The sequence below is a fragment of the Myxocyprinus asiaticus genome, chromosome 10, assembly GCF_019703515.2.
Source record: "Myxocyprinus asiaticus isolate MX2 ecotype Aquarium Trade chromosome 10, UBuf_Myxa_2, whole genome shotgun sequence".
NCBI lineage: Eukaryota > Metazoa > Chordata > Actinopteri > Cypriniformes > Catostomidae > Myxocyprinus > Myxocyprinus asiaticus.
This window is the reverse complement of record NC_059353.1, coordinates 22,131,549-22,155,154: the sequence shown is the minus strand read 5'-3', so window position 1 is coordinate 22,155,154 and position 23,606 is coordinate 22,131,549. Positions and strand designations below refer to the sequence as shown.

The 23,606-nt window shown below is 37.7% G+C and overlaps 2 protein-coding genes across 3 annotated transcripts; both read right to left on the bottom strand.

Moving 5' to 3' along the window:
• Window positions 1-10,056, bottom strand: LOC127447105 (sterol 26-hydroxylase, mitochondrial). Its single transcript, XM_051708671.1, has 9 exons — window positions 9,534-10,056; window positions 6,803-6,993; window positions 5,647-5,846; window positions 5,032-5,229; window positions 4,548-4,711; window positions 3,584-3,750; window positions 3,179-3,260; window positions 2,680-2,883; window positions 1-907 (listed from the first exon to the last, which is right to left on the bottom strand). Exons 1-9 carry the CDS (start codon window positions 9,759-9,761, stop codon window positions 752-754), a joined length of 1,590 nt encoding a protein of 529 aa, XP_051564631.1. The 5' UTR covers window positions 9,762-10,056; the 3' UTR covers window positions 1-751.
• A 113-nt stretch (window positions 10,057-10,169) lies between these two features.
• Window positions 10,170-15,504, bottom strand: eaf2 (ELL associated factor 2). 2 transcript variants are annotated; one of them, XM_051708673.1, is made up of 6 exons: window positions 15,308-15,432; window positions 14,759-14,853; window positions 14,526-14,662; window positions 14,226-14,389; window positions 13,901-14,131; window positions 10,170-11,908 (listed from the first exon to the last, which is right to left on the bottom strand). In XM_051708673.1, the coding sequence occupies exons 3-6, from the start codon at window positions 14,612-14,614 to the stop codon at window positions 11,859-11,861; spliced, it is 534 nt and encodes a 177-aa protein (XP_051564633.1). In that variant the 5' UTR covers window positions 14,615-14,662; window positions 14,759-14,853; window positions 15,308-15,432; the 3' UTR covers window positions 10,170-11,858. The 2 variants fall into 2 exon arrangements, with proteins under 2 accessions (XP_051564633.1, XP_051564632.1); XM_051708672.1 differs by having other exon boundaries at window positions 10,172-11,908; window positions 15,301-15,504.
• Between the last annotated feature and the right edge of the window lie 8,102 nt (window positions 15,505-23,606).

The following is a 23,606-nucleotide window of genomic DNA, read 5'->3' as shown; positions in this document are numbered from 1 at the left end:
TCTATATACTGTATATTTTTTTTATTGGTGAATTATGTTTGTAATGATCTACAAGTTCAAATGTCAATTCATCAGAAACATGTACAGAGACCTGCTGAAAATCTTTCCATATGCAGAAAATTAATGCACCTTAAATTATATATAACTGCTAGCCATTAGATGGTTTGAAAAATGTATTGCATTTTCAATTCTCAGCCACATAGAGGCATCAGTAGAGCTCCTTCTACAGCAGAAAAGAGAAATCTATTGGAATTACAGTAGTGAGACAGGGTTTCAACAGTGGATATGTGTTGGAATATGTTAAGGACCATGTATTTTGACACAGGAAACATTAAACTGTCATACAAAAATATTACTTAAAATATTTATCAGAGGAATTCACAACAAACTAAAATGACTGACAGATTATTTTTACAGAATTAAAAAAAGGCTCTTATAACAGCTTGGCAGGGACCTGGCCGATGAATCCACATGCAATACTATTAAAAAACAAAACAATTTATACAATGTAATGCCACAAAAATTATATTTAATTTACAGCTCTACACTAAAATAAGACTTTGTTTATTATAAAGACAATTATCCATGGCAAAACATTGTAGGTTGCAATGGACAAGGCATCAGTAAAACAATGTATTTAGTACGGTAATAGCTTTGTATCCACAAGGTATGTATTGAGCCATTTATATTTATGGTGTATGCCTAAACAACATCATCTACAAGCACATTGCTATAAAAAGTGCACAGTTATTTATATAGAAGCCTTTGCTTTGACTGGCTCCTCTTGCTGGTTTTGCCTGTCATAAAATTGAAGGTCAATGGATGTGGCTGGGATCAGCAAAGTTCTTGTGATTGGTTTCACAGTCCTTCCTGAAGGGTCTGGGCACACTTCATAGTGTTTAATTAACTGCAACATGCAAAAATAAACATTTGAAACAAACTAAAATCTACACAACCTATTGATCAACCTTGAAACAGTCATGGTTTACCACACAAGCTGATCAAGAAGTGATACTGCAAATATTGTTGGCTGTTGTATGATTGCTTAAATTGCTTGTGATGTTCCTCATTTAGCATCTGCTAAATGATTACGTTGAAATGCAATGTAATCCTAAAGAGTAGCTGACATAAGCAGTGACAGAAGTGTTACATACGTCATATACTTCAAAAGCATTTAACACTCTTAAAGGCAACATGCTTAAAGCATTAATCTTAGTTACTCATTAACAAGTAGAATTATCTCTGACCAAAGGTCGTCATGCCAGTCAATATCCAACTAACTATGTAAGATCCAAAGCTAACACACTGTTTCACATTCACTGTAACATTTGTGAATACATTACTATGATTCAAAATTCATGAAATAATCTCCAAAGCAAGTGCTGTGCCGTGTTTTTGGTGGATAATTTCCAAATATTTATTTATACCCATTTTTATGTATGGCAGACCAATGTTACATTGCATTTCATTGAGTGCTGGTCATAGCAAAGGGCTGCCATCAAATAATATATATGATGTAATATACTTTCTTAAAATGTACAATTAAAATTTACATGTAAAATATATAGTACCAAAAATGTACTATGTTATTAACTTCTTAAACTCTGGGGTATTTTTGGGCTGCTGCCTGCAATTTTCACACTCATTTACACATACTGTGGACTAACTGAAAAAAATAAATAAATAAAAGACTCCAATTATTTAGAAATAATATTGTACATGTTTACCAAAAAGTCTTACTTTATTCCACTAGATGGCTGCAAGTACTAGAAAAAATTGTTTCTCCGATCTGAAATGTAGGTGGCGCTCTAATTTTTGCCGTCACAGATGTGTTCGTACATAGACATTCAGTCTAATTTTCCGTTCATGTACCACCCCCATTGTTTCATTTAATATCTCGGCCTCTAAGTGGACTAAAAGCTCAAACTAGTTGTCATTAGAAAGCTGAGATTAGCCCTTTTGCGACGTTGTATAAAATTTCATCATCAATATTCGATAACATACGTATATTTCCGATTATTTGTTTAGTTTGCTTTCCTGCTTGACCGCATATTTTGTTCTGGACATCAAGCTATAACACTGGATTATTCGCACAAGCAAGCTCAAAGACAAGTAAAAAAGGGCTAATATTTTAGAAAACTGCATAAGGTAAAAGCAGATATAATGTTTTTAGCTATTTGGGGCTTTCAGCAGCAGTGATCGGCACATAAAGAGACGTTTATATTTAATGTCTTACAAAAATCATATTTCACTTTGTGATTCTTTTGAAAATCTTTCAAACTGTGGTGGGAAACAAAATAACCATTGAATGCAAGCTTTCATTTGATATATGATTTGTCTGTATAATTGCCATTTGAAAGACTTTTATATTCATATTAATATCTCTACCACATGACCTCTAGATGGTGCTGATTTGCGACACGAATGTTTTCAAGCCTTGTTTTGTTATTTTATGTTACATAAATGCAAAAATTATGGTTATAGAATCTAAGCTTTCAAATGATACCCCATATGCCTGACATGTATTTGGAGACTTAAACATTTTAAGCCACCGGTGGGTCTGTAGAGTTAAAGAGGTTAGAAGTTAAATTCTGTTCGTGAATTTTTCGATCAGATTTTGTATCGATAATAGAAAACAAACATGTGCAAAACCATGAAATGGTTGATATCCATACTTACCCGGGACAAAAGGAGATACATCTCCAGTTCAGCCACTCTGCGACCCAGACAAGCACGGATGCCGAAGCCAAACGGCACAGAACCAAAGGGGTGTTGGCTTAACTGCTTCTGCCCACGGATCCAACGCTGTGGGAGGAAGGCATAAGGATTTGGGAACACCTTCTCGTCGTAGGACACCGCAAAGTGGCAGAGATGGAACAGAGTCTAGAAAAGATGGAATAAACAATCTGATTAGTTTGGATGTCTATTTATTGGTATAAATTTAAAGGGATTGTAACTATAAAACTTGTAATTAATTAAGATAGGAAGCAAATTAATGCATATATGATTCTTACTAAACGTTTGCCAAATTATGTAATTTTTGCATGTAGCAAGTGGAATTATTTGAACAATTATCTCTATTTGGGGTTTGATATTGCAAGAACAAATAATCTTTTTGGTGTTTGATGTTGCTACAAGTTATCAGGCTCATGAGATGCCAGTTTGTAGTTCAGCTTACATTTTTAGGGAAGAGATGGCCACCAACCACTATTTCATTTTCAGCAACAATACGAGCATTCCCTGGAACCACTGGGTATAAACTGAGAATGCAATGTGGATTAATATAGCATGTTAAACAGGACACGCTCTTGCACTGAAAAACAGAATTAAGGCGTATTTTTTATATTTGAACTACCTGACAAAGCATCTTAAAAAGCAACAAATATGCTGCGAGAAAAACAGCGAGACCCAATGCAACAACCAAAGACATCCTTCTGATGCATGTACAACAAAGAATAAATAAATAGCACAGATGAAATGCAAGAACGCATTTTTGTATGTATGCTTCCTCAAAAAACACTTTTTTGCTGACATCCTATTACGTTTATAACACAGTATGGAAGTGAGATACAGTATGCTGTACCGGAGAGTCTCTCTAACAATGGCCTTCAGCAATGGCATCCTGGTGATTTCATCACTGCAGGGCACTTTGTCACCAGGGCAGACACTGACCACCTCCTCATACAGCTTCTGCTGGATCTCTGGCTCTTGTGCCAAGTGATACAGAGCCCAGGAAATTGTGTTTGATGTCTAGAATGAGAACATATCGAGAGCCGTTAGAAGAGTCCTAACTTTCCTCTCAATATCATGCCCATTAAGCAAATTCACAACATGATTAATTGATTCAAATCAAATGTTGCAAATGGTGACATTATTCTTAAAGGTATAGTTCACCCAAAAATGAAAATTCTCTCATAATTTACTCACCCTCATCCCATCCCAGATGTGTATGACTTACGTTCTTCTGCTGAACACAAACAAAGATTTTTAGAAGAATATTTCAGCTCTGTTGGTCCTCAAAATGCAAGTGAATGGGTACCAAATTTTGAAGTTCCAAAAAACATAAAGAGATAAGTGTGGGTGAGAAACAGATCAAGATTTAAGTCAATTTTTACCATACATTCTCCTCCATACCCAGTAGGTGGCGATAAGCACAAAGAATGCAAATTTGAAAGTGTAGAGTGATAGTAAAAAGGACTTAAATATTGATCTATTTCTCACCCACACCTATCATATAACTTCTGAAGATGTGGATTCAACCACTGGAGTCTTACGGATTAGTTTTATGCTGACTTCATCTTTTTGGAGCTTCGCCATTTTGATACCCATTTACTTGCATTGTTTGAACCTACAGAGCTGGAATATTCTTCTAAAAATATTTGTTTGTGTTCTGCAGAATAAAGAAAGTCATACACATCTTGGATGGCATGACGGTGAGTAAATGATTAGAGAATTTTCATTTTTGGGTGAACTATCCCTTTAACACAAAACTACTCCAAACACAAGAAAAACAATAGATTACCTCTATAAAAAGCGAAAATGCTTACTGTGTCGACTCCAGCCAGTAGTAGCTCAGTGATGCTTCCCAAAACCTCAGTGACAGACATCTGTTCACTGACCAGGAGGTGTGTGAGATACTCTCCCTCCACTGGGTGACCTTGTTTCACCATTTCCTCAATCTCTGACATCTTCTTCTGCACCAGTTTCTCCGCTGTGCATTTTTAAGAATGACTGTTATGGTGTTTTAGAATATACATGCAGTATATACAGTATAATATAAATCAAGTTGACTTGATTTGATTAAATTTAATCAAGTATCAGAAACATAATTTTGAATGCAGTTTTGAGAATACAGTACATAGAAAATCTTTATGGAGAGCAATGTGTACTTAAACCTTTGTGTTAGTGGTTTGTGGGCTGGATTCCAGCTGTATGCCATGCCTTTGAAAACTGTGGACTTTTCAAGCTGCATGACAATATTGTCCATTGGAAATGAACCATCTTATTCTTGATTCCAAAACAAGTACTCACCAACTTTGAACAAATGGTCCCAAATAGCCACAAAATGCTTCCAAAAAGGCATGTAGGGCCAGACAGATTTGGGGAACAGGACTATGATGGGGGAAAGACGGAACATTTCTCCAACTGAGAAGATAAACTTCTGTGTTTCTTCAGGAACAACTTCATTCAGACAGCCCAACCGAGTCTCAAACAACACTGAGCAAATTCCTTATAAAGGAAAAAACAAAAACTAAATCAGTGTGATGGACGCCATGGCCATTTACAAAAAAAAAAAGTTGTATGACTTTTTTTTTTTTTTTGCCAGAATGTCAGTCTTAGTCACCATATACTTTCATTTAGACTGTCAGTTTTTTACATTCTGACCAACATCTCCGTTTATGTTCCATTTATGAAAGAATGCCATATGGGTTGGAAAAATTAGGGTGGGTAAATGATGATAGAATTTGTATTTAACATCTAATACAGTCATGCAGTTTGATTTTATTAAGATGTATTTGAGTGTAATTGCTTTATAGTTCTAGAGTACCTATTAAGCAATTCTCAGAGTAATTAAGTAATCGAAACAAACAATATAACATAGTCCAGGCAATGACCTTGACCTTGAAATTGCCTAATACGTCATACCTTCAAAGGCAAACTTGTACAATTCTCCTGCCAGGTCGTGCACCATAACGCCATTGCCTTTTGTTGTCCTAAGCCAAGCCACCTTCTCAATAAAGTCAGTCACTACATCATTAATGGCACAGGTGTAAGTGGACACATGTTTGGGCTTCAGCATTCGAGGGTTCAGGATGCTTCTGATGCGCTGCCACTCAACTCCCATCCTGTAACAGAAAGCCAGCCTTATATGAAACAATAAGTACATTAAGTGTTCTTGGGAGTTATGAATACTGACTGTAATTTTTTGAATGACTGTCATACCCAGCAAGGAATTGTTTTGTGTGAAAATTTGCTATCGATTTTTGGCAAAAATTAGTACATTTAGATTATTAGGTAATACTGATAAGATTTATAAAAAGCAAATAGTGTCCTAATCCTGCTGCTGTGGTTGACCTCTGGACACTAAGAGCAGCAGCCTTGAACTGATTTTTCTCTAGGTTATAAAGACCTTGACATCAAACCGGTTATCTCACTTGCACTGACATTTCTTGACTGCTTCTGTTGCTCCCCAAACTCAAAATGCTTTCTCATTGTGTGTTGTAATATCTAAAAAACGATACTATATTTACTCCCAGTAAACAAGTTTATTTATTTTTTGTTTTGGTTATTGTTCAATACATATGTGTGCTGACATCTCAGCATTGTCATTGTTTTCATGTTGTACCATATAGAGCAACCCACTTCAACTGCCAGCTACATCTCATTACATGTGCATAGCACAGACCTTCACACCTAAGAAGGAAAGAACTGGTAATGTTGTAGGACTAAGGTCCTTATCGGGTCACCCATTAATTTTATTTTTTTCCTGGAGCCTTTTAATTTATTTTATTTTTTTCTTGTTCTCTAACCTTTCATTAATTCTAAGTTAAATAGATTAATGCAAGTTTTAAATGGAAGTATTTTTCACTGGACCACTTCTAATTATGATTTTTTTGCATGGCACTTATTACAAAGGCCAGTTGAGGGAAGACAAAGCAAAATAATTTTTTTGGATAACTGCAGTTACCAGGAGCTGTAATTTTCATTGACCTGTTATGAATTGCTTTCCATCAGTCTATTTATGTTAGAGATGAGTGCTTGACAATCTGGCCACAATACTGGAGTCTACGGTGTTACTTACTCTGTTAGGGGTCCATAGGCTTGATTCCGGAGCTCCCGATAGCTTCTCCAGTGTGGCATGTCAGTGCGGATCGGGTGGCGACCCTCTTGCCGAAGAACTTGCTCTATAAGATCTGCATTGGCCACATTGATAACCACCAGTGGTCCATATTTCGACTTCCAAAGTGGGCCATAGATTTTGCTGTGCTCAATCTGTTTTAATCACAAATATTAGTTTAAATAAACTGCAGTAAAACATGTCTTGTAACCTGGGTAGTATTTAATTAAATGTAATCTGGATTATGTAATCACATTACAAAATGAAGTACTTGTAATTAGATTAAATTACATTTTTAAATCACATTAAAAATACTCAATCAGATTACAGTTACATTTTATGGATTACATGTTTACATATTAATCAGCCAAAGGCAGTAATTTATTTATCCCTCTAATTCTTATTTTTAAATGTTTCATTCTAAATCAGCCTACAGCTGATATACATTTGGTAGCCAGCGTTTTCGAATGGGAGGGGGGAGGGTTGCTTTTGTAGTCCTCTGGTTCAACTTTTGAGACTGTTTTTTGTGACATTGATTCACAAACAGCTATAACTGGTCTGATCTGTTACCACACACAGATGGTGTTTCCAAAACCAAAATTGCCAGTGTAAGAACATTTTATGTGCATTTTTTTACACACATAGTAAGTAAAACACACACACACACACACACACACACACACACACAAATCATACCAATTCTCAAATTGTGATTTGGGATGGGCAGATCGATACTGAAGTATCGATACTTCCGATACTGATGTGGTATAAAGAATATCGATCTTCACATAAAAATATCGATTCTGACGTTTTTTTGTTTAAACAAGTGATCTTATTATTTAGATTACATGAATATTAATGCATCTCATAAGCTTCGAAGTGGAAAAAAATAATTATATGAGCGAATTGTTGCATGGCATCAGAACTATTTTTTCTTCAGCTCATCTTGACGCTCAGAAATGCTAAAATACCCCAGCAGTCACAGACAGTGCTCACACTTTCAGTCATAACGCTTGTTCAAAGAGAGAGCAGTGCTTTCCTGATGTAATGACAGAAAAACTGTATCTGGAGTTATTCACACTAAGTAATGACAAACCTAGATGTGACATGTATTATAATGAGCTTGTGTGACCATTTTTACAAGTTTATTTAAATTCAGAGTTGTTAAAACATTGATAATGATCTTTAATCCTCGTTACTAAATGATAACCTTACCATGGATTTACTGTAGTAATATTGTATTAACCATAGTAACCACGACTGTAGTAGTGACCATGTTTTTTTTTTTTTGTTTTGTTTGTTTTTTTTTTGGAAGTAACCAAGGTTTTGATACAATTAAACATGGTTTTACTATATCATTACTGTAGTATCCATATGGTAACTTGGTTTTAGTAATAGTAACCATATAATAATATCTATGGTTAATTTTGAGGTTTTATGTGGCTTATACTAACTAATTTTTAAAGGGTAAACAAAGCAGCCTAATAATTTTCTGTTTAGGCCCATAAATATATAACATTTAAGTAATAATAACAACACACTCTCACAGTGAAATCGTCAGGATTCGTACGACTTTTCTAAATTTGGCTAATTCGTATGATATCATGACTGCATTCCTACGACTTTCACTACACAGCCAACGACGTCGCTGGACATCGTTTCCATCTAATACACGAAAATTACTTGCTTCTGTCACACACAACAACTTCCTATCATGTTTACACTCTACTGACTGGTTAAGTTTAGATAAGGGGTTTGGGTAAGGGCATAATATTAATACGCATGTCCTTAACGCCTGTGCCAGAAACTCGCGCTTACTTCCGCATTACACATCAGGGAATTTGCACGTGATGAAGTTGTAAGAGTTTATGCGAACAACATTGTGCGAGACCATATGAAATAACCAACTCGTAAATTATGTACGTACGACATTTCATGAGAGCGGGTTGAATAATAAAGTTACTCATTTTATCCAAAGAATTCTCAAAAATTAAATTTAATGGAGGTATCGGTATATGCGATATTGGCCTAAAAGTAGCCTCCTTGGTATTGGATGGAAAAGATAAGTGGTATTGTCATCTCTAATTTTGATCCATTACGTTTCCTTTAATGCATTTAAGCAAAATTATAAAAAATAAAAAATGTTACTGACTAAAATTGTATTCATGCCATTTGTAATCTGTACCATATTATAATTCAGAAGCAACCCAGCACTGGTTAATTGGCACATGTTCTTTTTAAACAGGTTTTATTAATATTATATACGACTATCAACAAACAACTGGCTATGCCTGCTACATTGGATATCAGGAAGATATGGTTCATAAAGTCATGTCATTTAAAATGCTGTACTGTTTGTGTTAAACTGGATTTAAAACACGAACTGATAGAAGTCCATTTGTCAAATATTGGTCTATTCGCGGATTGTGGGCGTATTTTCAGACATGTTAAATGTACGGTAGTCATCTCACTAGTTACGTATTGAACGATGGAAAACATCAGCCTATATCAACTCTCATCTATGTCAGTTAAATTCAGCAAATTTAACTGACATATTTATATTTAATGCTTTAAATGAATCTTGCATTATGTCGGTCCAACCACAGATATAGCCACATACGTATATACAGCACATATCCGAACACTGAACCCAGAGCGCTCATGCTTTAACCGCGTTTTATTACAATTCGCTTACCTGCATTTGATGTGTCGTTTTGAAATAACCTTTTCCGAAAAGCCAGTATAATGATGTTAAAAAGTTAGGGCCATCCAAGTCGTCCATCGTTTTCTGTTTATCTCCACCTATCAGTGTACTGTGTGGCCTGTTGCTAGCTCTGAGGAATACCAATGTCAGACATTTTATTCCACGGTTTTCTTGCTTGCAGAAAAATAATCCACTTTTCAGCAGTGAATTGGAAAACATAATTTATTCCGTAGTCAACAGCAGTCTATCTAGAGTCCTGCTACTTCAGAGTACTGACAAGGAATGGCAACCAGTCTGTGCAGGAGCTTAATTTATTTCATAGCCTATGAACTTGAGTAAACTCGTTTGTTACCGTGAGCACATTTTCCTTAAAAAGCCGACAGTATTCCAAAGTACGGTGGGATAGTTGACCAATAGCATGCACATTAACTGTTTGTTCACTTTTCACAGTCCTGCGGTGTGACAAATTACAAAAATATACCAATCAATCTCTCAATATGAGGTCAAACAGTGCATTAATAACCATACACAAAATGTAGAAAAAGTTTTGAGGTAGGTCTGCAATGCAGGACACTCCTTGAAATGATTTTTTTTTTTTTTTTTTTTATGCTAGTGATATCTTATATCAAGCTATCACGGTTTTATTGAAGCAAAAATATCAGTGGTAACGAGGTATTTTGGGTAGGTACAGTTTTAGCAGAATCTTGGACTAGATCAAATGAATTACGCTATGACAACAAACTAGGTTAACATATTTGGCTGCACAAATGTTCACTGCCAATAGCATTATAATTACTTAAAACATCTTTATTGATCTCCACACAATTTTAATGATCCAACATTAAAACAATAGCAACAATATTATGTGCCATCCTATGTGATATAGCAGGTATATGCAAGTATGTAAGGCATATAGTATGCTATTTCACATAGGATGGCACATCATATTTTGCAAATAGGGCTAAAGAAGAGCTGGCTAACATCCTTTTAGTGTGAGCATTGCTCTTCAGCCTGCCAAAGGCATACAGTAGGACACACACAACACAGGTTTGTAACTCTATGTGAAGATTACATCTTAAGAAATCAAAGCAAAATTCTATAAAAATTGTTCACCAAAAATGAAAATTCTCTCATCATTTACTCACCCTCATGCCATCCCAGATGTGAATGACTTACTTACTTCTGCTGAACACAAACGAAGATTTCTAGAAACGTTTCTCAGCTCTGTAGGTCCATTCAATGCAAGTGAAAGGTGGCCAGAACTTTGAAGGTCCAAAAAGCATATTAAGGCAGCATAAAAGTAATCCATAAGACTCCAGTGGTTAAATCCATACCTTCAGAAGCGTGAATGGTGTGGGTTAGAAACAAATCAATATTGAAGTCCTTTTTTACAATAAATCTCCACTTTCTTCTGTTTTTGGCAATTCACATTCTTCATGCATATTGCCAACTACTGGGTAGGGAGGAGAATTTATAGTAAAAAAGGACTTAAATATTGATCTGTTTCTCACCCACACTGATCACATCATTTCAGGATACCTGGATTTAACCAATGGTTACTTTTATGCTACCTTTATATGCTTTTTTAGCTTCAAAGTTTTGTTCAACATTCACTTGCATTGTATGGACCTACAGAGCAGAGATATTTTTCTAAAAAAGTTTGGGTTCAGCAGAAGAAAGAATGTCATACACATCTGGGATGGCATGAGGGTGAGTAAATTATGAGAGGATTTTCATTTTGGGGTTAACTATCCCTTTAAATGCATGAGAAACCCCATTTATTAGCAATATGAAGGATACTTAAAATACACCTTATAAACAAGGCACAAGACAAATTCAAGTATTGCAGGTCAGGTAATATCTCAGATTGCTGAGCTTGGCACGTTGATAGCACACAGATCAATTTTGGTACTGCACTGGTGCTCCTTAAGACTGTAAGAGACATTTCATGATGATCATGTGCCATATCTTAACTAAGAGGATGATCTTTCTAAACATATATGTTACTAGAACTTCAGATGAAGCAACTATAGGATATAACTATAAAACTAACATCAATGCAGTAGCATTCTCAACTAAATAAATACTTTATCTTAATTTACTAATACAGCAAATACCCCTGCTTTGTATCCAATCACACAGCATAGCTTGTGCTGATGCAAGTATTACTGTTTAAGAAACTGGGAGATAGAACATTTTTAATTAACTTCATTACCACATGAAGTTTTAACTTGTGAACAGATAAATCCTGACCTCCTGGACATTTTCAGCATCTAATCCAGGTCAAGAAGGTTGTCCAATACTTTGTCAATGTGGTCAGTCATCATCACTTTCACTCCCAGACTCACTCAGCTGGAGATCATTCTCTGAAATAAAACATTAGTATATTAGATACACAAAAGAGTGTCAGATCAGCCAAAACTAGCGCTGTCACAATCGATTATTTTGGTATTCGAGTAATCTAACGATTATTCTGATGATTAATCGGAAAAATAATTTAACTCAGATTGCATAAAGTTGTCGAGTTGAAGTCACGTTTGTCTAAAATGCATTCTCTATGATTGAATAATAACAGCAAAACAATTGTGCAAATAATATCTTAAGCCAACAAACACCCAAAGCAGATATATAAAAACATTTATATAATTCAAGCTGAAAGAGACTGGCTGCTACAGGTGTGCCCATCTTTTTTTAAATTTCTTTAACTAGTTTAACACGATCTACCCATTTTAGTTTAGAATTCAAATATGGGAAAACAGGCCATGGAAATAAATTATTGTATTTTTTCAGAGACACTGTCTGCCCACCAATCTTGTTCATTGAGGATAAGTTATACTCATAGTAATATACTATTTTGTGGAGATAAAAAAAAAAAGTCATTTTATTTGTTTGTTGTGTTTTTTAACTCACATGCAACACGGAATACAATATTAACAGTACTCGCATCGAGATATGTTTTCACTATCTTGCACTAAGCTGCAGTTGTAGGGATTCTTGCACTTTTGTACATTCTGTACTGCACACATCGCAAAAGCTTGTCACTTGCAACATACCGTGTAAAATGCACTTAAGCAGCTGGGCATTCAGTTCCTTCTTGAGTAAACACATAATTTCACATGCAGAGACTAGCCATTACCTCACATACGGAGTTAAACCAAAGTTTCATATCGTGCCTGCGGGGCATGTGACGCGCAGCTGTGTGGCTGTAATGTCAGGTTCACGTTGAGTTTTAAATGACAGTATACAGAGCTGTGGCTCAGTTCAGTAAATAAAGCCCTCTGGATTCCCATATTGAATTTTACCTGTGATAATAGCCATAAACTATAAAATATTGATTGGAAGTGGGGCATTGCGAACTATTACAAACTTAATCATCATGAAATCTAATTTACATGAGGAGGAAGATCACATTTACATTGAAATGGTCATTAATTTAAACAGAAAGGAACCCAAATCATAATCTGCAAAAAATAGCCTTCCTAGATCGTCTGGATTCAGTCAGATTTATTGAACAGGAAGTGTTTGTTCATCCGTCACTGCGTGTGTACCTTTAATCAAGTCCAACGGTTCCTGTCATTACATTATTTTATGTTGCTTCATAAAAACCTATATTGCCAACGAGTATGTAGATAATTAGGTTTAGAGTACATTCCAATGTGTTTTTAGAGCGGAGTTCAGCGAGTCAGCCATAGACTATTTAGCCGAGATGGGCCACTTTTATTAAAATAAATGGGAGAAATTGGAACACCCACCAGTCAACAGATGTAGGAAGAAAGTCCCGCCTTGCAGGTAAAAGAGCCGATCATCTTTTAGATACAGACATCAACTGTCAATCAACTCCAGAATGCACATGCGCATTAGCTATACAAGTGGGGAAAAACTTGTTTCTTGAGCATAATCTGAGGTAAAGAAGCAAAATTTCTGATTCCAGTATTGTCAGATTTTACTGTTGATTTGAAATATGTTCTTTGATCATAATCTTGACCAACCATTTTTTAGATTTTGGTATTCTCCCATTCAAGTAGATATGAGCTGCACTTTCATGACTGGAAATAGCTTCCTGAGAGCATTCCAAAGAAGGCTGCCAGTGGACTGACTTGCTAGACTTTGGCTGAGCTTACCGCTAAGTGTCCAGCGGGTCTGTGTAAACTTGATGTCATCTTTTTGAGTTCTGCTGCATTGCTGAAGTGATGTAATGGTTTTTTGTTGTTATGTGTTTGGACCCTTGTCCGTAGACTGCGTCACTTCCGCCTTATTTTCGATTTGTCAATTTTGGAATCGATTATTTTATTTTTTTTATAGAACAAAATCGAGTAATCGTGACAGCCCTAAAACCACCCAATATTTCTGAAACTCACTAAGTGTGTTTATGAAATTCCCACTGTTTTCCTCCACACGACTTTGAGGTGTAGCGAGTGCTGATGTGCTGTGAGGGGGGACTGGGGCTCCACCAGGCGTTGGACGGCCCTCATCCTCCGAGTCGCTGCTGCTGGAGCTGTCCTCGCTACTGGATGATGAAGAACTGTGGGAATCAGAGGAGCTGTCTCCACTGCTCATCTGATCCATGACACGTGCCTCAGCCATGAGCTCTGCACAAACAAGTGAAAACACACTTTGAATTGCATTCAAAAATCAAGCAGAAACCTTGTTTGCGGTTCTGTTCCAGATTTTGGCTATACCTACCTCGTTCAATATCATCCATGGGGGACGACGGAGACATTTTCTCTTTAGGAGGGGAGTTCTTGGTGCTGGATGGAGCCCTGTTTCCGCTGCCAGTCTTCATCTGCTGACTAAGCCGGCTAGTTTGCTGCTCCAGACGTGACTGAATCTTACTGCTTCCCTCAGCCCTATAAGAAAAAGGGAATATAACAATTTATTTACTCAACATGAGCATTAACAACCAAGCTCTTTAAAGTTCACGTTGATACAGCTAATTGTGATTTATAATGTATAACCACCGGTGTTGTTTTGGTTAATACAGACCTGGTCTTCTTGACTGCAAGGTTACTGCTGAGTTTCTCCAGGCGATACTCTCCTGTGTCATGGTTAACAATGAGAATACATTCTTTCATATAAGGCCTTTTGGACCCTTTGAATATTGTAACAGGAGCTGTGGATCCCTGGGAAACATTGAGAGGAAGAGAGTACAATGTTAAGATGCAGCTGATTTACCAGTACTGGCAAGAAGAAATGTAGAATGAGTTGACTGAGCCTACCTCCAAGTTAGGCAGTGTGATTGTAACTTGCTCTCCCTTGCCCACTTCAAGCTCTCCCTCACATGTAGTGTCTATGGAGGCTGGTTTGAAATCATCTAAGGCCAAAAAGAAAACATTAATATTTCATAATAATCAGGTTGTGCCACTGCTGGCACACAACACATGAAGTGTATTGCCAAAGCGGGCCAACAGATGGCGTCTGTTACCTATTGTAATGAAAGAGCATGAATTCCAAATAAATTAAAAGGATTTTAATATTTCATTTTCAATCACAGGTCCAGCTGAGAGGAAGTGATGCACTTTTAGGATAGTTTACAACTTACAAACAAATACTTTTTCAATCAACGTTACAAAGCCGAGTAGCCAGCAGGGTGGAAGAACACATAGCTGCCTTCTCATATGCCTGTGCATATTGTTTGAAAGCAACTTTTGGCTTCACTAGCAACGTGACAAACTGCTTTAATTTTCAAAATATGATCTCTGTCGAGGTATTTAAATGAATCATTTAACATACAGATATTAATGTAAAAGATGGCACTTACATCGTACCGTGTGGAATGCACTTTTAGGTTGTTTCTCAAAAGTTTCGCCTAGTTTGAGAACGTGTTCTTGATTGTCAAAGTTTGAATATGCTGTTCCATTCATTCTAATCACAATTTTCGATCATATATCGCCAGTTTCCAACTTTCTACTTCGATACCATCTAAGGCAGAAAAAGGCACCTCACTTCTGGACCCGTTGCTTACGCTTCCTATGCCGTGATTGGCTGCGTTTGTGCACTTGGTTACGCCTCATTAGGCCTCTTCTTCACTGTAATTAGTTGGTAAAGCTGTCAATCAATTTAAACGCAAGGTCGGACGGAAGTACTAAAAGTGCACGGGTGCCCTCTAGTGTTCACAAAGGTAATCGTATTTTTCTAGGGCTAGTTATAAAATGCTTGCTTTTTATAATAGCATTTGAAAGAAACGGTTTTAAAGATTTTGACGTGTATGACAACGAGGCTGTGAGGGATTGACTGTTCAGTGGGATGTACTGTTGTTTAAAGTGTTTAGATCGTTCCGCTGACGAAACATTGGGGGGAAAATGCTTTAAAAGAAATTTCAGTTGAGCTGTGGAAAATGAGATGTGATCTAGGAGCTTTATACAGCTACCATAAGTCCCTCAGCCTCGTTTTCATTCATGTCAAAAGTCGTATGATTCCCGATACATTTTTGAAATTTGAGAATGTAATTCTTGGTTTTATAAATTTTAAGAGAGAACAGTCTGATATTTTTTATTTAATCAATCTTGTTTTGCTTTTGGTTAAATATTTTATACATAAGTGTAAATTTAGTAAGAGTAAACCTTGCTTTAATGCTTTCTTATAGACTTTGAACTTTACATACAATTGATTTCAAACTCTTCCAATAAGAAAGCTGTGAAGACACTGAATCCTTTCAAAAGATACAATCCTTTCTCCCTCCCTGGAATGTAATATATCATTTCATACTTCTCTGTGTTCTTTAATAAATAATAATAATAAAAATAAAAAATCAAGTCAAAAGTCAAATATGGTGCTGTTGTGTGAATTGGGTCTTTGGAAGTTTTTAGTAGGCCTATGCTTTTAACATCAGGTTGTTCCATGAAAACTGTTCCTGCAGCTGATAGTTGCTTTAGGTGAAAAATGCTCATCTGCACCCTCTTTCACTCTGTCCTGGGCTGTTTTCCATTTGAAGGAATATTAAATGCAATGAACATGTTTTGATAGACATGAATTACAAAGCAGACAATTATTCAGTTCTTCATTTATGGTCTACAGCTCAACTGATAGGCTATTTAATAATTAACTGCCTTATTACCATTGTCACATTGCTCAGCTTTCAGATACCAGTAACTGGTTACGCCACCAGTCTTTCTAACTGCCATGGGGGCCTATCATCTGGGTCATGCTTTTTTGGCTTGTTACACTGGTTTTAACTTGTTGAGGGTATGTTTCAATTTAACAGTGCAAATGAGAGTTAACCTACAGAACAGTAGTTCTACAGAACACACCAGTCTGGGTAGGAACAAAGTTATATAATTGAGCTAATATGTGTAATATATGAAAGAGTGGTTGCTCTGAAAAAATATATTTTAGTCACTCAAAATAACGTTGACACTATTCTTTTTTCTCTATTAGTAGTATTGTAAAACAAAAAAATGTAAATGTCGAACTGGCATTCTGGTAAAATTTGGCCTGTTATACACACTTGATAAAACAACATAAATAAATAAATAAATAAATAAAAACCTAATATAATGCTCTTGAAAAGTTATCTTTCCAATGAATCCATAATTATTTTCAGCATATAGTAACTTTGAAACTCCAAAACCAAAAAAACCTAAAGGGGTCATCTTAAGCTCCATCATGATTTGCCAGTTGTTTCACAGTTTAGTTAATCTGAATAAAACAGGTTGAGGTCAGAATAAAATTAAATTGAAAAATCTAAGTAAAACAGAATGAAACGGGTTAAAAAAACAAAAGGCTTCAACTAAAGATATGACATTTCTCAAAGTGGAAATGTTATAATTTTCAGAACTAATGGCAGGTAAAATTTGGGGATGTTTTGTCACATTTTTTGTTTTTTATTTTTTTTACTATTGTTATAGACCTTATTCAGAGTAGCTGACGAAACACTGAAATAACGTCTTTCAAAAAAAAAAAAAAAAAAAACAATCAGTATACAAAAAACTTGTCAAAACACAGGTGAAAATTAGATGTGATCTAGGACCTTTTTACAGCTTTATACAGTGCATGCCATTGAAAAGATTGTAATTATATCTCTCACAAACTCCTTTTCATTCCTGTCTTTTCAGTGGTTGAAACCAACTATTGTAATTACTACTACGTTCAATAACTGCAATGTATTTCGGATGGCACACATATACACATTTTTTTTACTTATTTTTTTTATAATTTTGCAGCTCTTATCTGGCAGAATCCAAAATTGCTTTTAGCTGGATATCTGAATTCTGATCATACTGGGCCTTATGCTTTCCAAATAAATGACAGAATAAACATGGCACAATCATGTGGTGACCAGGTGTTTTCTGGTGTCCCAAGAGTTCACTAAAAATGTCAATATGTGCTGGATTCAGCTATTAGGCTGACTGATTTAAAATGAAGTATCCAAAAAGGGAAATCTCATTGGATTTAAATCCTGCTCCACAACTGTATATTAGAAATCAAATATGATGATTGGCTGTGTGACTGTGTCATGTCACAGAGGGTTTTGGTTGATTCTATGTGGATTTATAAATTACATAGTTTACACTGTGTTACAAACTTCTCTCCTCGTGTTGCTCATGTTTGTTCATGTTGTGTAAATAACTTGTTATATTCCCTTTTTCCTAAAGGGTTGAGGTAAGCGGTAAGATTCAGTCACACCTGGACCAGCAAACTGTCTTAGTCAACAGATGAAGACTGGCAGCTGAAATCTCTCCATGCCTATAATGAAACATCTGAGTGACACCTATGATGTAGAACCCTTTAACTTTCATATGGCCCATAATGGTATGTCAACTCTAAAGCATCATTACTCATTCATGCTTACATACTGTACATTACTCAATATATACAGTGCATTTTATATATAAGTATTCCCTCTGTTATTAAGTTAATTCAGAGGAAATATCACTTCATTCAAAAGTTTGAGAAGCTCGTGTTGATGAAGGTCAGTTTAACTGTTTAATAACCTCTGATTTTTAAAGAGGCATATCATACCTTCATGTTACTAGACTAGAGAACTACACATTCCTGTAGTATGGGTTGTTTGCTGCCATCACACAAGCATACTTCTGTGGTTCTCTCTAGACCAGTGGTTCTCAAGGCCCCACATTATCTAAGACAATATTTTTAGGCGCTTCCCCCCAAAGACTAAGAGTGTCAATGTTTTAATATAATTAATAATAATTAGTAATTACCTCAGGGTAGATGAAAACATTTAGACGTTGCTTTGTTAAAACAGCAGTTTCAAATTAATCAGCATCTTGAGAAAGTTTCTCCATGATTCCACAGAAACTTGTGACAGACAAACAAGCTCAGTTGTTTTATTTAAGAGAGAGGAAGTTACTGTGCTTGGTGAGTCTGTTTTTTTTTTTTTTTATTACCCACAGTAGGCTATAGTTTTTAGTTACAAAGTAAAACATTTTAATAAGGAGCACTGTAATAATATAAATTATATTAATGATATATAAATTATATCCATTTTGTTTTATAAGGAACAAACTTCAGGTTTATTGTCAATGATGGCAGGGCTTTTGAGCTTTACTGATGATGGGGTCTGTGAGGGTACAAAATAATGTTTTTATAATTGGAACAGCATTGTTAAAGCATAAAATTGTTTTTGTCTCATTAAGTGCACTTTATGTCACTTGGACAGGTCCATGCACACACAGAGAGAGCGAGAGAGGATAAGAAAACATCTCCGGTTACTCACGTAACCACGGTTCCCTGAAATGAAGGGAACGTGACATTGCATTTGAATGCTATGGGGAAAATCCCTTTTCCACGACCTAGTTGGAGCCCTTGTATCCAATGCCAATCTTGTGATTGGCAATGATGTTTGTGCTCCGCCCCTTTAGGCACGCATTTGCCCTATATAAGTGGGCGCTTAAACATAATTTCTTCAGAATTTCTGACTGAGGGACAAGAACGCATCACTCGTTACTCTGACGTAGTAGTGCGTACAAGTTTTTCAATTTCTCGTTCCCTTCATCTCAGGGAACCGAGGTTACGTGAGTAACCGGAGATGTTCCCTATTGATTCAGTTCACACTACATTGCATTTGAAAGCTATGGGGAACAGAGTCCCATCACGCCGCACTACGTAGCTTCATACCCTAGACGTACCAGGGTAGAAACACTTAGAAGAATTTGTATATGAGATCACGGCCCTTCGGGCAGTGTCTTCAAGTGTATATGAAAATGAATGACCCCACATGGTGAAAACCAGATGGAAAGTTAATCTTAATCTGAGGATCTATTTGAGTCATATAATACACACAGAATAATTAACCCCTTCATAACCAGAGGTAGGGAGGGAGGTTTTATTGTATTGGAAGTGCTTGTGACTTCTAGTGGGTGTAAATTGGATTGCGGCCTACCCAGGATGCTGTATTAAAATTATAACAGGTAGCCGCCCAAATAAGGAGCTCAGACTCATCCACTGGGTGAAGGAATAGTAGCTCTCTAGACAGAGAGGACTCACGAAGCGATGGACGTCACGTCTAGGTTATAAAACCTTGTGAATGTGTTCCGCGAATGCACCTTTACACCAATAGGGCATCTAATGCCCTGTGATTCATAAGCGAGGGTGATCGTATCAACGATCCAGTGAGAGAACCTTTGTTTGAAGACAGACATGCCTTTTGTGCATCCTCCATAACATACGAAGAGCTGATCTGACAGTCTAAACTTGTGATTGTGCTCCACATATGTGTGCAATGCCCGCACGGGGCATAATAAATGCGCTAACTGCTCCTCATCCGAATTAGACAGTGGAGAAGAGAAAGTTTGTAGGTGCACTATTTGAGCCCTGAAGGGTGTGGAAAGCACCTTAGGCCTTTTTTGGGTTTGATGGTGGCTTTTGAAAGCCCTGGACTAAATTCCAGACATGAACTGTCAACCAACAGCACCTGTATATCACCAACCCGTTTTACTGAGGCCAGAGCCAACAGCAGTGCAGTCGTTAAAGAGAGTACACGCAACTCAATGGATTCCAATGGTTTGAACCGGGGGCTCGTGAGCACCCTCAGAACCAGATTTACGTCCCATGTTGGAACTGTAGCAGGGCGAGGGGGGTTCAAACACCTCAATCTCCTAAGAAACTTTATGATCAGATCATATCTACCAATAGGGGAACCAGCCTCTGGGGCATGAAATGCCGATATGGTCGCTACATAGACTTTAAGCATTGACAGAGTAAGACCTGTGTCCAACTGCTCTTGAAGGAATGTAAGGATCTCTGTTATGGAGCAATTCACTGGGTCTTTGTTGCGTGAAGAGCACCAATCCGCAAACGCACACCATTTTAGTGCAGAGAGGCGTCTCGTAGATGGCGCTCTAGCTTGCAAAATGGTGTTCATTATTGACTGAGCCAGTTCCGGCTCGTGCGCTGTGCACCTTTCAGGGGCCATACGTGTAGGTTTCACAGCTCCAGCAAGGGATGCCAAATTGTGCCAAATTGATCCCTCCTCAGCTGTATTTCCCATGGAGGGCTGCCTAATATTTCCATCATTTCCAGAAACCATGGCTGGTTTGGCCATTTTGGCGCAACCAATAGAACCGATATCTTGTCCTCTCTGACTTTGCTGTTGACAGAGTGAAGGAGACACACCGGGGGAAACGCGTATTTGCATTTCGCCTGCCACTTGTGGGCCAAGGGTCCCAGCGTGGCTTGGGACATAGAGTACCAAAGAGGGCAGTGGGCTTTCTCTGCGGAGGCAAACAGGTTGGCTTCTGCTTTGCCAAACATTTCCTAAATCCTCAGAACCATCTGAGGATGAAGTCTCCATTCCCCCCATCGGTCCCTGGCGCGACAACTTGTCCGCACCGCAGTTCAGATGGCCCGGAACATATGTTGCGTGCAGGGAGAGGAGATGGCGTGCACTCCACATCTTTGAGGAGCTTAGCCTGAAAGACTTGAAGCACTGCCTTGCCATGGTGCGCCGAACCAGCCTGGCCTGCCACTGTGTAAGCTCTTCCAGCCAGTGTGGATGTCAGTCGGCATGGCTTGGAAGGGTGATCGGTGCGGGATTTCCATCCCACAGCTGTAGAAGGACAGAGATGAGCTGCAACCGCCTCTTCAATAGGGGGAAGTTTAGCACATGGACTTCCAGGAAAAATGGTGCGGTTCTCTGGGCCGCGGAGATTTTACCGGGTCCTGTGGAGGGGACCACTCAAGACCGAGCTCCTCAACCACCCGTTGAGAATGCGAAGAAGCTCTCTAACAGTGGCCAGTGCGCACTCCTCACCCTCACTGGAGGAAGGGGCTGCAGCATCCTCCATGGACCATTCTCCCATGTCCGAAGCCACGAGGGACATGGCCAAATATGACAACACTGCACTCATTCACAGAGGGCCGGAAGTTCTCACGTGTATACTGCACTGGTGAAGACACTGCATGGGAAAATCAAAGGGCTTGTGTGACTTAACACAGAGGAAGCGGTCAGGAGGGCGCGGGAGGCGTAATCGTCCCTCAGAACGAGGGCAACCCTAGAGCGGAGCATCTTGAGACTCATGTCCTCACAGTGAGGGCAGTCTGTCCCCATGAGAGCTGCTTCGGTGTGGGTGCGGCCCAGGCAGCGAACGCAGCTCTCATGTTGGTCTGATGGAGTGATATGTCGCACACAGGAACACTTGTGATACAACATCTTTAAAAAGATGCGTACACACAAGTGGCTCTTTTATGTGTGTTTTACGTCACTTGGATGGAATTATATTGTATATAATGAAAGGATACAACTCCTGACTGGATGCTACGGGAAGCAGGTAGATATCTCGCTGAGCGAAGAACCCGATCCGACGGCGAGGCAGAGAGACTTCTTCACCGGAACACTAGATGGGGCGGTTGAATCTTCGCTGCAGGTGCTGGACTGATGTGAATAATGTCCTGATGCATCTGCAGGGAATCCCGTCCGCTGAAGGGTGTCCGTCGACGGCGATGAGCAGGCTGATCAAGATGAGATGATCCGTTGTAGTCAAGACGAGACGATGTCGGTCTTGAAGGAAGAAATTCTGAAGAAATTATGTTTGAGCAACCGCTTATATAGGGCAATTGAGCACCTAAAAGGGCGGAGCTCAAACATAATTGCCAACCACAAGATTGGCATTATGATACAAGGGCTTCAACTAGGTCGTGAAAAAGGGATTTTCCCCATAGCGTTCAAATGCAGTGTTGAGTGAACTGAATCAATAGGGAACTAGAGAGAGAGAGTCTTCAGTCGTATTTTGAGGTTGTCACTAGTTTTTTCATTCATATTCATTCACTAATAGCATGTATCCTGTCTCTCCGGCATAATCGCAATAACATTAGGAAAACTATGCGTCACGTGCATGTAATGTAAATATGAGCATACAATAAACTGTCAGTGGTGCTGTATTTGGAGATTCTGTGATCTCCAGCATTTTTTTATTGAGTGTACTTAATGCAGAATAAATAAAGGGATAGTCGCTTCACTTTACACATACTGAGTGAGGTTTTCCCATCCTAATCATTCCTCAGGGTCAAGTAGTTAACAGTCTGTGTTCTTTATAGGCTACTATGAAATTAATGCATTTACTGTCTTTGTTACCTTTAGATGTCATTCATAAAAAAATAAGTTAATATTTATGTTCTGTTTAAATATACAGGCACATGGACTGTGTATTTATATATCTATACACAGTGGGATCCAAAAGAGAACACATTGAAAATGTTATCTTTCTATTGAACTCCCACTAACACACACGATTAGCTAAAGACATTAAATGACCAAGACATGCATCGTGGCCACTAGCAGAAGACGTGACATGTGAGCTATGAGGAGACATTATCTCAAAACTGTTTGGTATGAGTCACTTAGAGCTCATTTGAATATCTTGTGTCCAGTAGATTACATACTACTTGTGTCACATTGGGTGTTTTATGTCAACAAACATTTAATGTTCTACAGTTTATCTTGGCTAAAATGCAAATGATGTTTTATGGCCACTGCTTGTTTTGCCTAAAGTGAAGTAACTTCTCTGAAAGGTTCAGACTGCCATTGTGTGTTCTACAGTATAAGGAATGTCGCTTTATCTCAAGCATCAGAATAATCAGCAACATTACTAAAACTAGACACACATAACA

Bases quoted from the DNA above. Each gene is read 5' to 3' on its own strand.
- LOC127447105 (XM_051708671.1), bottom strand. From the start codon at position 9,761: ATGTTTTCCAATTCACTGCTGAAAAGTGGATTATTTTTCTGCAAGCAA. The intron at 3,751-4,547 runs GTAAGCATTTTC...TTCTCATTCTAG, and splicing joins TACTGGCTGGAGTCGACACA to ACATCAAACACAATTTCCTG. The intron at 908-2,679 runs GTAAGTATGGAT...TGCATGTTGCAG, and splicing joins TGTATCTCCTTTTGTCCCGG to TTAATTAAACACTATGAAGT.
- eaf2 (XM_051708672.1), bottom strand. From the start codon at position 15,403: ATGAATGGAACAGCATATTCAAACTTTGACAATCAAGAACACGTTCTC. The intron at 14,663-14,758 runs GTAGGCTCAGTC...AATGTTTCCCAG, and splicing joins TCACACTGCCTAACTTGGAG to GGATCCACAGCTCCTGTTAC. The intron at 11,909-13,900 runs GTGAGTTTCAGA...GTTTTATTTCAG, and splicing joins GAATTTCATAAACACACTTA to AGAATGATCTCCAGCTGAGT.